The sequence below is a fragment of the Agelaius tricolor genome, unplaced genomic scaffold, assembly GCF_023055355.1.
Source record: "Agelaius tricolor isolate 1412-34295 unplaced genomic scaffold, bAgeTri1.0.p SCAF_108, whole genome shotgun sequence".
Classification (NCBI taxonomy): Eukaryota; Metazoa; Chordata; class Aves; order Passeriformes; family Icteridae; genus Agelaius; species Agelaius tricolor.
The window spans coordinates 129,874-144,516 of NW_027269368.1; the positions used below are offsets into that span (position 1 = coordinate 129,874).

At 38.3% G+C, this 14,643-nt stretch overlaps 1 protein-coding gene across 2 annotated transcripts in view; it reads left to right on the forward strand.

The window, feature by feature from the left end:
• Positions 1-3,206: 3,206 nt before the first annotated feature.
• The window catches only part of LUZP2 (leucine zipper protein 2), a 147,270-nt gene continuing 135,833 nt past the window's right edge, over positions 3,207-14,643 (forward strand). Inside the window, exon 1 of one of the 2 annotated variants that reach the window (XM_071419449.1) lies at positions 3,207-3,548. In XM_071419449.1, the coding sequence (XP_071275550.1) occupies positions 3,487-3,548 (62 nt within the window). In that variant the 5' untranslated portion in view covers positions 3,207-3,486. The remainder of the gene's footprint in view (positions 3,549-14,643) is intronic. The other variant, XM_071419448.1, reaches the window with a different exon arrangement.

Consider the following 14,643-nt stretch of genomic DNA (forward strand, 5'->3'; position numbering starts at 1 on the left):
TCTCTCTTTCCTGACACAGAACTGCTCCAGGAGGGTCTTCCCTGACATGGGAGCCCCCTGGGAGGGCCCAGCCAGAGTCCCAGAAGTCGGGGAACCGGCAACAGGTACCCCGACACAGCACCTGCTCTCTGTAGAAAGTATGGACCAAAGTCCAAGGTGGAAGTGACAATAAGAACAGACAAAAACCATAGCTGAGAAATGCACATGCTCTAAAAAGGCAGACCTGAGCAGGAGCCATGCTAAACAGGTCCTGGAACATGTGATCTAGTATGGGAAAATGTTTAAATATGCAGAATTCTTTATGAATATGCAATAGGAAAGGTATGTAAAGGATGCCTCTGAAATAGCAGGTGCTCTATGCCAAGCACCCAGCCATTAAACTTTGCTTTATTTTTGTATCCTATTTTCCTTTATTAAACTTTTAAATTTTACCAGGAGAGTGAACCTCGTTTTTCACATAAACAACTGACCAACCAACCAAAACACAAAGCCCCTCCAACTTGTGAAGATTAACGTCATTTATCTCAATAGGAGGGAGGAAAAGGATGGGTTTTTTTGTGTCTTTAGGCAAACAGGTGTAGTGCAATCAGGTCTGACAAGAACAGCATTGAAGATTAGGTGCCCAGCCCTTAATTATAGAAATTTACCTCTAAAAGAGCAGGTTTTCCTTTTGTCCTACATGCATTTACTGCTAAGCATTATCTTCACAGTGATGCAACTGTACCTGTGTCTAGCTCAGTATTTAGGGATGCAGTCTCTGCTTAGCCTGGCTGTATATATCTGTGCTTTAGTCGATTGAGGGTTCCCATGGGCCTACCTGGGTTGTTACAAACCCTGTATGCTGAGTTCTTGAGGTGTTTACAGGCTCAAAGTGAGTTGTGACAGTCTTGATGTTCACTTCAGAGCAGGGCTAAAGCAGCAGTGCTGGGAAGCATGAGAGCTTCCTGAGTGTTCAATCAATTCTGAACAGGATGGAGAAATTATGCATGGAATGGTGATGTTATATCTGGGTGATGTAGCAGTGGGGTAGCTGCAGACTGCCTGTACTGAAGTCACTCAACCACTTGTGGAGATATTCTCCCATGCCAAGCCTGATAAAAACCCTTGAGGTGAAACCAAGAAGCAGCAGTGAGCCTCTCTATTCCACCCCCCCTTCCCAAAGAAAGAGGCAGAGCAGTAATAAAATTAAAAAATAGTTCCTCAAGTTGCAAAATTTCACAAGGTTACTTAAGATTGCTCAGCATTTTTTACTGCCTCGATGCACTAGTACCTTCCCCTCTGTTCCACTCTGTATGAATGCACATAAAAGGGTGAAAACCACCAATCACTTGTTTTTAAAATTTTAAATGTTTAATAGTAATAAAATGGTTATAAAAATAGCAACATAATTAGAGTAATAATACTTTTGGACAATTTGGTTTAGGACAATATAAGACAATAGAAACAAAGAGTTATAGATGTCCGGGTACCTTTTTCTGGGCAGCACGAGTCCGAAAAATGACCCACATTAACAAAGGATTAACCCTTAAAAGCAACAGCCTGTTGCATATTCATACACTTCATCCATGATGCATAAATTCCATTCAAAGACAGGATTCTGTCTGGGCAGTGTCAGCTTCTTCCTCTCAATCCTGACAGTGTCTTCAGGACTGAGCAGGCAGGAAGAAGTTCTTTTCTTCTGATAAGAGAGCAATAAATTCTCAGGTGTCCTGTGGCTGCTATCTCAGTGAGAGTCCTCACTTTAAAAAAAGTATCTTACATAGCACAGTTTCTATTTCAACCTTATGTTATAACCCAAAACTATATTTAATACATTACTTAAGAAAATTAATACAGCGTAAGTTTCTAACATAACACATATAATATTCATTTTGATATTTGTGAAAAGCCAATCGTAAAATAAGCGTTTTTCACAATAGGAAGATGAAATAATTATTAGGTGCTGATACATTACTATGAAGTGCTTGGTAGACTGGAAATGTTGTCTCTTTCTAGAAGAGAAAATGACAAGCTAACAGTTCTTTTTATGACCTTTTTACCATGCTATTATAAGTATCCATGGTAACATGACTGTTCATTCAAGCTGGTATGTAGCATCAAAATAACAATAAATAAAGGTTCAAATTCATGTGGTTGAATAGAGTGTGCTGCCAGGTGTGCTGAGAAAGATACTAGAGTTGGGACACAGAAAGTCAGAAATTAATTATTTTGTTCCTTTCTGGCTGTGTATATCACCTTTTCATTTTTTTGTTTTACCTCCCATCATTCTCAGTTTGCTGTTGAAGGATATAATTTATTGATTTTGTTTGTATTCACCATGTACATATCTTATTAAGGGACAATGCTAATTTTAAAAAGTCTTCCATTCATTTCAAACAGTGAATTTCTGTTTTCTGTGATGGAATACAAAATTACTCTGCAATAAACAGCTGAATGCAATGACTAACCAGTTTAAACTAAGGAAATTTTTATTTTAGGCTTGTGATGTATAATGTAGTTTCTGGATGTCTTTTGTAAGAGCAGAGAAGCCCATAGGTGACCAGATATCTTTCAAGTTTCTTGTAATGAGCACAATTCATTCACTTGCAGACAAGTTTGTTTGATTGGGGTTTTGTGGTCTTGCAGGGAAAGATTCCTTCTGTTTAAATGTTTTACTTTCATATGATTTGCCATCAGATGAACTTGTTTTAAGGTAGGCAATTATCTACACACTGAAAACATTTTTAAACCAATTTGCTGATTTACGTAATTTATGATTAAGATTGGGAGAATACAAACTCAGGAAACAGGAGAAGGTTATTTATTTCTTTGAAGGTCTTGTCCATTATTTCAGGTGATGAAGGGCTTTTAGAGATGACATTGTTCCAAATCCTATTCTGGAAGCTCCTTCTGCTCCTACCTTCAACTTCATACGGGGTGAATGAACACCTGGTGGAAAGAGCAGCTTGTGTGTTCCCGCTTTGCAGAAATGACACGTGGCTCCCTGTAGTGGTGCCGGGCTGCTCTGGGGCTTGACACCCACTTGGAACAGCTCCTGCCTCCGTATCACCTGTCTTGTTTACACTCACAGCACATACGGACACTAACTGCAAAATACCACTGCTGGTTTAACTGCGGCTTTCTCATTATTTTTTCTATTTTTTTTTTCTGTTCCAGGAAGGCTTTCCCGGCCGTGGCCCGCCGTTCCCGTGGGCCGGAGCTGCGAGCCTCACGCCGTAATCCCTCCCGGGCCGCCCCTCAGGGGCGCGTCCTGGCGCAGCCGCCGGCGCTGGAGCGGCGGGGCGGGCTCGGGGCTGCCGCCGGCTCGCTGTGCCCTCGTACCGCTGCCGGAGCTCGAACCCCGCTCCCGGAGCTCCCTCCTTCACGCCGTCTGTCTGTCTGTCCTGCCGGAACCTGTCCGCAGCTCCCCGGGCGAGGCGAGGCTGGAGGAGACGCGGACGGAGGCGCTGTGAGGAAGAGGAGCGGAGCGAGCCGAGGAGGGCCGGGATGAAATTCATCGCTGCTTGTTACGTGCTGCCTCTCTTCCCTGCTCTGGTCCTTGGCACTAGGTGAGTACCGACAGCTCTTTTCCTTAGAGTGCTCCTGCTTTGTTTCCTTTCTCAGGTTCAGTGCTTGGAAGATAAATAATACAGATTTCAGGTCTTGCTGGGGTGTTAAGTTTAGGGCAAAGATCGTCTCTGATTCTTTTCTGTCTCGCTCCCGCTCCTGATCGTCTCAAGATTGAATGTTCTCTTGGTGGTTGCTTTTTATTTGTTTGTTTGTTTGGGGTTTTTGGTTGGTTTTTGTTGGTTTTTTTTTTTTTTTTTTGGTTGGTTGGTCGATTTTTGGGGTTTTTTTTTATGCTGGGAAGGAGATGCTCCTGTATAGTTTGACCCAGAGCTTTGTGGTGTGTAACAAGGCAGTGACAAATGTAAGCTTTATACATACAGCAGTTAAACCAGACAGGCTCTATTTCACTGTAATGGCAAACAGGTGAAGCTGAGAATTGCTAACGTTTTCCCTTATTGGGTGCAAAACACTTGAACAATCTCATCTCAGGATTCTATATCTGAATAATGACTGGGGACTTACTTTTTACTGTGAGATATTGTAGTGTTATCTTAATGCCAGTAAATGTATAAAAAGTTGCTGCGATCTAGACTAATTCCTTTCTGTGAAAGTGAGAAAATATGAACAAAATCTATTGCAGCTAAAAAATAAACCTGATTTGAGCATGCAGTGTTCTGATAAGATAATGTGTTCTGCTCACTTGCTCAGGGACGGTATATTGTCTGTGTTGCCAGTTCAGCAAAGAAAAGGTAAAGCTGAGACATGTTATCCCATTGTCTTGATGAACACAGATGAGAAATTAACGTTGGGTACAGAGCAGATCTGGTGTGATACTGCTGTTTACACTGTAAAACTTCCAGTTCCTCATCAGTAAATCAAGCTGAAATTTTGACTATGGTATTTCTCTGCTGTGTTGGAATATTAACACAGAAATAAGTGTGTAATAAATAGTAATGAGTCTTTAAAGCATGTTTTTGGAGGATGTACATGTGTACATTTTTCAGGAAAATGCGACTTTTTCCTTTATGCTTGGATATATGCTCCTTATGTAAAATGGGCATCAAAGCAGCCTTTTGCAGAAGCATTGCATGTTTTAAGGCCTAAAACATAAGGTGTTCACTGAGATGTAAAAAGAAAAGAAAAAAATGTGTGCTGGCTACATCGTCAAGTAAGGGACAGCAGGAGCTGCATACACAGGCAAATAATAATTGAAAATTTCTGAACGGGAAAATGTCTGAATGCAGGGAGAAATCAGGAAATTGCTTCAATTATCCAGTAAGTTCCTTAGTTCAGAATGGGTTTTTATTGGCACAAGGAGGCATCTTTTTTTGGTAACATTTTTGGTTAGGGCTTCCCCAGTGCTGGTCCATCTGAGCCATGCTGATGTGCTTTGGAATATAGCCCTTGGAGGAATATATTGTGGTTTGGTTCTTCTGATTTAATAAAAGGTCTAAGGAAACTTTCACTAGCAGTCAGGTGAATTAATTTGGGTTAATAATTTTATGCTCATTAAAGAGTGATGCATCCTTGGAAGAAGAGTCAAAATGGAGAGGAAGCACCAAACCAGCTTTTGCAGATGCAGGTTTGTATCTTGCATGAGCTTGTGCAGATCAACCTGTATGGAAAAGAGATATGGAAAGTTTAAAAACTGCCTGAACATTTATGGGAGTCAAGGTATTTAGTGTAGAGCCCTAAGATTGAGTCCTCATCTTCTTGAGCAAATGTTACCAGTATGAGAAATGAGGCGTACTTAATTCTGGATAGTTGTCAAAAAAACGAATAAATTCAAATCCTCCCTCAATTTTCAAAAAGTAGTTGTAAAGAATATCAAGAAGTTGAAATTGGCATGTGGATGCTAATTATGAAAATCATAATTCTGAGGAGTGTGTATATTTTCGTAAGAGCACAATGTTGGCCTGTGATGGTTTATGTTCTTACATAATTGAGAGATGAAAATGCTCAGTGGGAGAGAAATCCCAGTCAAAATTCCAGCGCAGTATAGTATGTGTTGCAAAGTGAGTTTTGGTACCAGATTGGTCATCCCGTTATGAAGGAGGCTGAAATTCTGTTGTAGAGTTGGGAGATTTATAAAAGTCCTGGTTTGCTCTCTTCAGCAGTCACTTGGTTTTTAACTGGCTGTGGAGAAGATCGAGTTCAACATTTCAACAGCACATAGAGGAAGTTTCAAAAATACAGTGATGTGAACATGTCATTTACTGGGAAGAGATTATGCTTTAATCTCCTTCAGCAGAAGGCAGTTAATACTTGCTGTGAACCTATGCCTCATTGGTTGGTTGGACCCAACAAGGTAGGATTGCAGGGCTGGTTTTTCTTGCAAAAAATCAGGGTACGGTATATTTCCATGTGAAATTGCTTAGCTAAGGCAAAATATTAACTTTGCAGGACAGAGTTTTCCATCATGAGGATTTATTTTTTTAAAAGTTTGTACTCTGTTTCATACATTGGTACTGAAAGGAGTGAACACAGTACTTGTTGCAGAGGTGGACAGCTCATGGATTTTTGTTCCTTGTCAGGCAGTGATGCCATCCTTTTTGCATCATGTTATGGTAATTGTTTTGAAAGATCTCCCATGTCTTCAAGCCTCATTGCAAACAAATATGCATTAATGAGTTAAGCTACGTTAAGGCAAGGTGTAATCTTTTCTTACTTGGTAATGCTGTTAAGAAGAGGAAAGTACACAGCTATCACCATTATTTCCTAATTGTATGTAACTTCTAAACTTGGTCTAAAATCATACGCGTCAATCAAATGCCCATAAAATTACAGAAAGTTGATGAATTTGAAATGAATGATCTTTTCTGCATGATCTAAACTGGATTTTGGTATGGCTTTGAGACACAATGATGAGTCTTAATCATATTTCTGGTCGGTTGTGGTGCCAAAAAGGTCCTAAGATTGAATTGAATTTGTCTATCCAGTTAAACATGTATGTTTTGATGGTGTAAGCAAAAATTACTACTCTAAAATCAGTCTCTCAAAATCCAAAGAGGAACATTTTTGAAGATTATTTTAGCTTGGTAAAAAATATGAAATTGGTGTTTTCCTGTCCACTTTTGCATTTCCTTTGACATTTCTATCTTGGCACATTTAATGTGATAGATGTTATAGGTTGATTTTTTTCAAATGATGCTGAAGATAACATAGGGTTTCATATGACATCAGAAATGAGTCTCACTTCCCTGAGAGTTAAGGGAGTTGACACAGTGCACAGTAAGCTCAGGATCTCATTCTGTGGCCACTTGCTTGCTTTTGTGGCCCCAGACACCTGAATAGTCTGACTGGAATGCTGCTTGTAGAAGTGAATCTTACATGAAGGCAGTCATTGGGGTCAGTAACTATGGTCTAGATGATCTTGTCTAGTGAGACCTCCCTACTTTTAGCTAAAAGGACAGTTTTCTGAATATTATTTGAACATTACTATTGAAATGCTGTATGCCAAGATTTTTTGTCTGAACAACAAAATACAACTCCTTAGAAGAAGCCTGATGTGAAACAGAGCTTTCCTTTTCTTTTTTCTTTCTTTTTTCTTGTGACAGTGCATTCCTTTCTGTCCACATGTGAAATATGACAAAGATACAAGACACTGAATAATTTGATTGCAGTAGAATGCTTCGTAGCAGAGAACAGGACCATAAACACAACAAGATGCACTTCCATAACAATTGTAATGTTTCTACTACAGCAACTCATTAAATGAATGTAAAACAACAGAGCTGTAAAAGGCAGAATTTTTGAATTGTGGAGAAGTAGCTGGTGGTAGTTTTTTTCTAAAAGTACAGTTAATTGCCAGTCTTACTGCGCTGGTGTTACAAAGCAATCTGTAATACAATGGCTTAAGAATAATGCATCTAATGTAATACAATGGCTTCAGAATAATGCATCTTCTGGTTTCTGTAGCAGGGTAAAAGTAGTGTGCTCATTTCAAGCTGATTAATGAATGTACAGGTGTTGATCTGGTATATGTCTATTGTTGGAAGTAATAAAAAAATGATGAATTTCCTAATTAAGCTTGAGAATGGTTGAGCTTTCCTTGGATGTATTTTTTAGGTCAGCTATTTTCTTTACATTTGTTGGGTTTGGTAATTATTTTGAAGAGACTTGAAAATAATTTTTCCCTCCTTTAAGATAAAGGTGTGTAAATACCTCAGCCTGTGTCTCGAGGAAAAGTAACAGAGGAACCTGTCTGATGTTACTGTACTGGCATGGAAAGTTGAAAATCCTTGTTTCTAGTTTTTAACATAATTTGGTCATAAACACATCATGAGATGTTGAAAGTAACTGTTTTTAATTTAGACTGATATGAGAGTAGATGGAGCCTTTCTTTCTAGACTTGAAGTTTGAGGCTCACTGAACGTGAATGCTCTTGGCCGTGCCCACGCCATTGGAACATCCTGCCTGGCAGGAAGCCAGACCTGATTCTCAATTGAGAGATCTCACACTAAGGTCCAGTAGTGTCCCTTCTCTTCTCCACAACTGAAGATTAATTCTGCACAGTGGTAGTAGACTACTTATTTAGGAGAAAATATGATACCTTATTTTGCTGTCGGTTCTTAAGATACTTTCTGAATTCTTTCAGAAATACAGGGGTAATAAAAATAATTTTTCTCCTGCGTAGAGTTTACAGTTTTGTTGTCTAAATTTTCTGGGCCCTAAAAGTTTTCTGATTTCTATCAGTGTGGATGATGATGCTTGTTTGGTTGATGGCTTGTAAGGATTTATATTTGAGGTACGGACGTGGTATTTAGGATGTGACTTGTGGCTGTACTATAGATGTAAACTATGTGCTTTTGTTTTGGACTGTGTTTAAGTATAATGGGTGCTTAAACTAGTGATGCAACTCCATAATTTCATGGAATGTGTTTGAATTGATGGCTTTATTTTGATGACTTATAAGAAAGTGCCTAACACAGCAAACTAGAAGCTACTTGCAGCCTGCTGCCAAAGGAATGGAGAAAAATGCATTAGCAATATTGATGGTGCTCCATATATCTAAAGTCATGAACCCAAACTAAAAATCCAGAAAGAAAGTCTCAGTTTGGCCAGAAAAACTAAAAAAAAAACAAAAACAAAACAAAAAAACCCCAAACTTCTATGATGTTGGAATTCTGCTTGTTATGCTATGTATAATGCATTTCTGCCCAAGAGACTTGCCATGTAGTTACTTTTGACATTTTAGTGGATTTTTTAGTGTTTAGAAAAATTAGAATGCTGACACTTTCCTGTGTTTCATTTATTACTTTACAGTCAGGACAGAAGATAAGGATATCCTAACCTAAATTGTAATCCCTTTTTCAGTGAGATTGTGAGCTCAATATTATTTTCTCTATTTAATAGAAAACTGTTCACAGACAGTATTCCTTGTGATGTACCACTCTGCAGACAGAGAAACCTCATTTATGCCACTTGTCAAAGCAGTGTTTCTTCTCATTGTCTAGTTTTGCACAATGGATGTGCTATCTGTCTTGTAAGGATCAGAGTGTAAATATTCTCTGTTTGGAAGTCAAGTGATATGCTTGTTGGAAAGCAAAAGAAAATTTTCATACCATCCTTCAGTATTAATATTCTGCAAAGGTTTAAGATGGGTATTGTTATATTTGCTATTTCAAATGCATTGGAGGGCAAGTACCTTTTAGAAATACTGAAGAATAAATATGACATTTCATCAAATAGCAGTTTTTATGTGCTTCTGTGATTCTCTTTACTCTTTCCTTGCTTGCTCATCTTCCCCTTTACATAGTTCCAGTATTTTTTTAATGTTTACTTTAACTGGTTTTTATCTTAGCAATATTTTTTGTAGTGTTCCCTCTTTTTCTGCTGTATTTGTAGATACAAACAATAATTCAGTCAATCATTAGAGAGATCTGTAGGTGAATCTGACAAGCTGAAGAAATAGGTGCGTACAGAATTTATTGATATCTTACTTGTTGATATTGATTAATTGTTCCTATGGAAAAAAGTAGAGAAGAGTAAAAAAATTCTGGTGTATTTTGTCTTCATGTGCTGTCTTAGGAAGAAAAGACTCATTTGCTGCCAGCTAGTGTACATTACCCAAAATGCTGATTTTTCCAGCCATTGACACAGTCTTGTTGTTATTTTTGAATGGTCATATTTAGTCAATTTGTGGTCAGTTTCCTTGCAGGAAATAGGTAGGTTTTCTTTGCATTTGTTAACTATGGCAGTGGAAAAGGAAAGTAAACCTGCTTTGGGCAGATTGAAGCACTTAGAAAACAGAGCATGTATTTGCTGAGTCACATGTAATTGCAGAGCTGAAACCTTTCCCTTTTAGTTGGAGATGGAACTGCAGGAGAATATCTTTCTAATGCCTCCATTTAAAAGTCTTCCAGGCCACCACACTTCTAACCATGACCCAGATATATGCTCTTGCTTTGACAGCATCCAAGCACCTCCTATGCAGCACCAGGGAAACAGGAATTTATGGTGGGGCCCAGTCTCTGTAATTTCACCATAGTAAAATCATACATAAACAAACCATCAGTAGGTTTTATGGTGTTTCTATAACTTATTTTGGTGGTGGGAAGGGAGACAAATTACCTGGTGTACCTGGTAAACAAAACAGTTTATTCATGCTTTATATTGTTTAATTCCCTATAGTTGATGCAGTTCTTCAGGTGATTTGTGTTTTTGTTGATATGAAAGACTACAGAAGTAGGAGCTGTGACTTTGTACCTCAGAATTGCTTGGTGAACCAAGAGCAGCAATAAACCCAGCAATTACACTATGCTCAGCATAAATGCATCATCCTCATCATGTTTGGATGATTTTGCAGCCATGTGTTCGTTTCAGGCTAGTCTGTGGCAATAAACATGGGGGAAAAAACTGAGATTTTACTGAAATGTGGAAGAGAAAAGAAAAAAATATGTGGAGGAATTGAGCTGACAAGACTGAAAAGCAGCAGCTGTGCTCTGGGTAGCATTAGATTGTTAAGGAAGTTTCTTCCTCCTGAGGCAGTGTAATGAAATGTATGCTTGATGTGCAAAGAGAGACTGTCTCTCTTGAAAATGGAGAAATAAAATCAATTTTTATACTGCTTCACTTAGATTTTTTTTAAGAAGTATTTTTCAGGATGGGGTGGAACTCAGCAAGGGTGCAATATGTTTAGGTGTTTAGTAGCTGAACCTTTGAGATGCTATCTTGAAATTAATCAGTTGATAATTAGTTATTATTTTCAGTGCCAAAATGTCCAAAATAGCCACTGTATTTGTACTAATTATCAATGGTTGGCATAGTCCATTAGTCCTGCTGTACTTCTACCCCTCTGTTCTATGAAGAGTACAGAAGCTCCTGTTATTTCCTTGTCTGAAAATAGATACTGTTGTTTTGTTTTTTTCTTTTGTTGTTTTTGATTTGTTTTCTTCCTCCTCCTGTGAAGGGAGCCAACATTTGCCAGGGGACCAGATATTTTTGAGGGGCTTAATACCTATAATCTGCAATGGATTTTCTTTCAAGTGTGCTGAAAGAGTCGAATCAGATGACTTTTGAATTTCAGAAGGAGACAGCTGGTTAATTGCACTAACCTTTTGAAACTCTGAGACAAGAGCTATATTCTTTGACACTTAGACTATTCTTTAGGTGCTGAATGGCAGGGGGGATACCAAATAGCTGTGATTGTTAGGAATCCATCCTAACCTCTTTTAGAAAGTTTAGCCTTGCAGCTGTCTTCATTTTACCCTCACTCGAGGAATAAGATTATTTGGCTCAATGCAAAGGGTAAGGCTTGGGTAATTAATCTGTAACCATGGTGCCTCAATGACAGTGAAGTGAGGAAGGGTCAGAACCCATTCCAGCATTGCTGCTTTCCTTCTGTTTCCTTAAGCATATTTCATGTTGCAATTAGTGCAGCCTATGCAATTTAATTTGGTGAAAAATCAGTCTCAAATACCGCTTTCTGTGAGGTCACTGCATTCATATATGAATATATATGGTTATATAGGCATTCGTATATGAAAAAAAGCACTGTCCTCAAGTGATAGATAGTGAATAGAGACTCATCTGCTTCTTTGTTTACTTGTAAAACCACTCTCTGCTCTTCAGTACACAGATGTGCTGTATTCGGCTCAGGAAAGTTCATGAAAGCAGACAATTTAATTTAATGTATTTCTTTTACTCTGTTCCCATTTCAAACATCCTAGTTCTTTCCCTAATTTTTACTTAGATGGAGCTCCTTTGGCACAAGGGCAGACTGTTATCTGTTCCTGGGCACAGAAAGAATTAAAATGCTGTAAAAATTAAATAGTAAGAGCAGTTTTAAAGAAATAATAGTCAGTCTATTTGACTCAGAAAAAACCTTGCATTTCTGTCTGTTTTAATGTCATAGTGTGTAGTGTTTCCAGTTGCATATGTACCAAAATTGACAAAATTTAAATAGCTTCTGAAAAGAGCTAGGAAGATATAGAGGACATGTATAGCAGAACTAAGGATTTAAGGAATATCTGTTTCCTTTGTATGAGGTGACTGCTGCATCACTGGCCTACAAAACATAACTGTAAATGTTTAAGCCATTCCCATCAGATAGGTGATGTTCAGAAGTTGATACTGCAGTCAGGTTTAAATATTTTAGTGTTCACTCACGTGGTATGTTTCTTTGCTGCTTCATTTTGCTGGTAATGTCACATGTTAAAATGGTACTTTTAAATGTAATGGGAAACTGTTCCCAAAACTATTCAGTAATTACAGAAGTGGAAGTTTTTAGCACACTAGATTAAACCTGATTATAATCACTAAAGTTTTATTAATAAGTTACACAGTTGGCATGGAAATTGGTATGTTAGTGCCTGTCCTACTATATAAGCACATGGGAGCGTGGTAAGATGGAAAAAAGGGGAAGGGAAGGGAAGGGAAGGGAAGGGAAGGAGCCTGAGCTTGATTAGGGGTTACCTTTATACAGACAGCTCTAGGGTGGGGAAACCTAAAGTTTTTCACTTTCTATTCAAGTTAGTTGCCATACTCAGTCCATTCTTTCAGATCTTTCTGGAAATGGCTCAGAGGGCTTCAGAGGTCTTTGGTGGTCTTGATCCCTACCTTTATAGTCTGTGCCCACTTCTTGGCCTCATTCTTGGCCTTGAGCTGCGCTGCACTGTGCTTATTTCCATAAACTAGAATGTTTGTCCTGGAAAAGTGCTGCCTTGCCTCTGCATGGCCCCCTTATCCAACACCCTCTTTTTCTTTCCTACAGTGTGTTGAAACACACACATTATGCCATCTTTTGGGATTCTACACAAGGTCATGGGAGTTTGCCTTGTTCAGATGATGTGTAGCCTTGAGAATATTAAGTGGCTTGGCAGGATTACACTAAAGTAAAACTTGAATAACAGCCTGTAGCTTTAAATCAATTATTTGATTACGTTCAGTAATTACTCAATAAATCACCCATTTGATCCCTTCATAGTCATTGTAACATCCATTGAGTTCACAACTCCCCACTGATGATAGAACAATATCCTAGCATCTTCCTAGCACATGTGAAAAGAGAATAAGAAATTGGCATTCGGTTTAGCAACACCTGAACCAAGACAACACTCAGATTTTTTTTAAAGATATAATCCTTCTCCTATTTAAACACAAGAGAGTTACAGACTTTTTTTTAAATTCAGTTTTTGATATTTAGCTCTAATTTCTCTAAAATAGAAAATCTCAGAGTTAAAGCTTCTTGTGTGAAAGTTGGCTTTTTATTTTTTTTAAAATTTGCTTCATACTTAGATCCTTGAAGATACATTGAGCGAATTCTAGTTTTTCTTTCTTTCTTTATAGCCTTTATGTTTTGTTAGTGCACATCAGATTTACTACTCACTTTAAAGTCCGTGGAACAACAGGAACTGTGGAATGCATAATATACAGATCTGTCTTTTTTTGGTCAACAGGTTTCTTGTTTTACAACCAGCTAGCATATTTACTTGAGTTCTATGGGAAAAGTTCATACATCTTGTCTATTTCATTCTGGGGAAATAAGGAGAAAAGGGACACTCGTGGTACAAGATTTTGTCACTTGTGTTATGGAAGTACTCTTTCAGGCTTTGCCCTCTTCCCATTTTACTTTTAATGTTTGGTGTTCTGATAGGATACTGGGTATCTTACAGGATACTGTTTGGATATCTTACAGGACACTGTTCTTCAGCAGTTTAATAACTTTTTATTTGTGTGGGGAGTACAAGAATTAACTGTCCCAACTTTATGGCATCCCACTGCCAAACACACAAGAGCTCTCAGGTATACAAACCTTTCTAACTTACCTTCCTTCTGTATTCTCTGAGAGACATCTTATTCTGGGAAATAAAAGGCATTGTTCTTCCAAGTTTGTGGAATTTCTTTTTATTTTCTGAATGATGTTTATGAAAAGTTTGTGCTTAATGGGTACCTTAATTTTGCCCTTAATGCGTACTGAATGGGTGTTATAGTAGTTGCAAGACACCTAGTGTCCCAGGTGCACCTTTAACAGCTCCAGTTTATTTATTAATTTAACATCTTAAGCCTCTGTTTTAGAAGTTGTTTTCCTTTTGTTTTTCTTTCATCAGTTTTCTGTTGAGAGTGGTTCATAGGATATTGCTAGGCCTCTGCATAATATGAGGGGGGGAAATACCAGCTCTCATCAAATTAGTACTGAGCTTAATCATGTGCCTTCTAATATGCTAAAGTGAAGAATGCAGCCATGGCAAGGCTATATTTCTATTTCTCTTCGAATTCAACAGGCAGGGCAAAAAACTGGTATGTATCTGTAAGTAATTGGGCATTGAATGTCAATAAGAAGAGTTGCACATCACAGCTGAAGGATGTTTCTGTTGAAAATTGAATCTGGCTATTTAATGTTTAGATTGTGGCAGGATCTGTGCCACCAAGAAAAGAAGAAAATGCTGCCCATACAAGACCCACTGTCTGAGATCAGTGACATGGTTCCCTGTGGAGGGCACCAGCTTGGAGAAGGATCCATCCCTCTTTCAAGGAAAAAACCCAATATGCTAAAAAAGGCTACAGATGCAATTGTCAAACCTCTCCATATAGCCTGTATAATTTCCCAGCAACAGTATAGATTTAGACCTGTGAAATTGCTGCAGAGGTGTC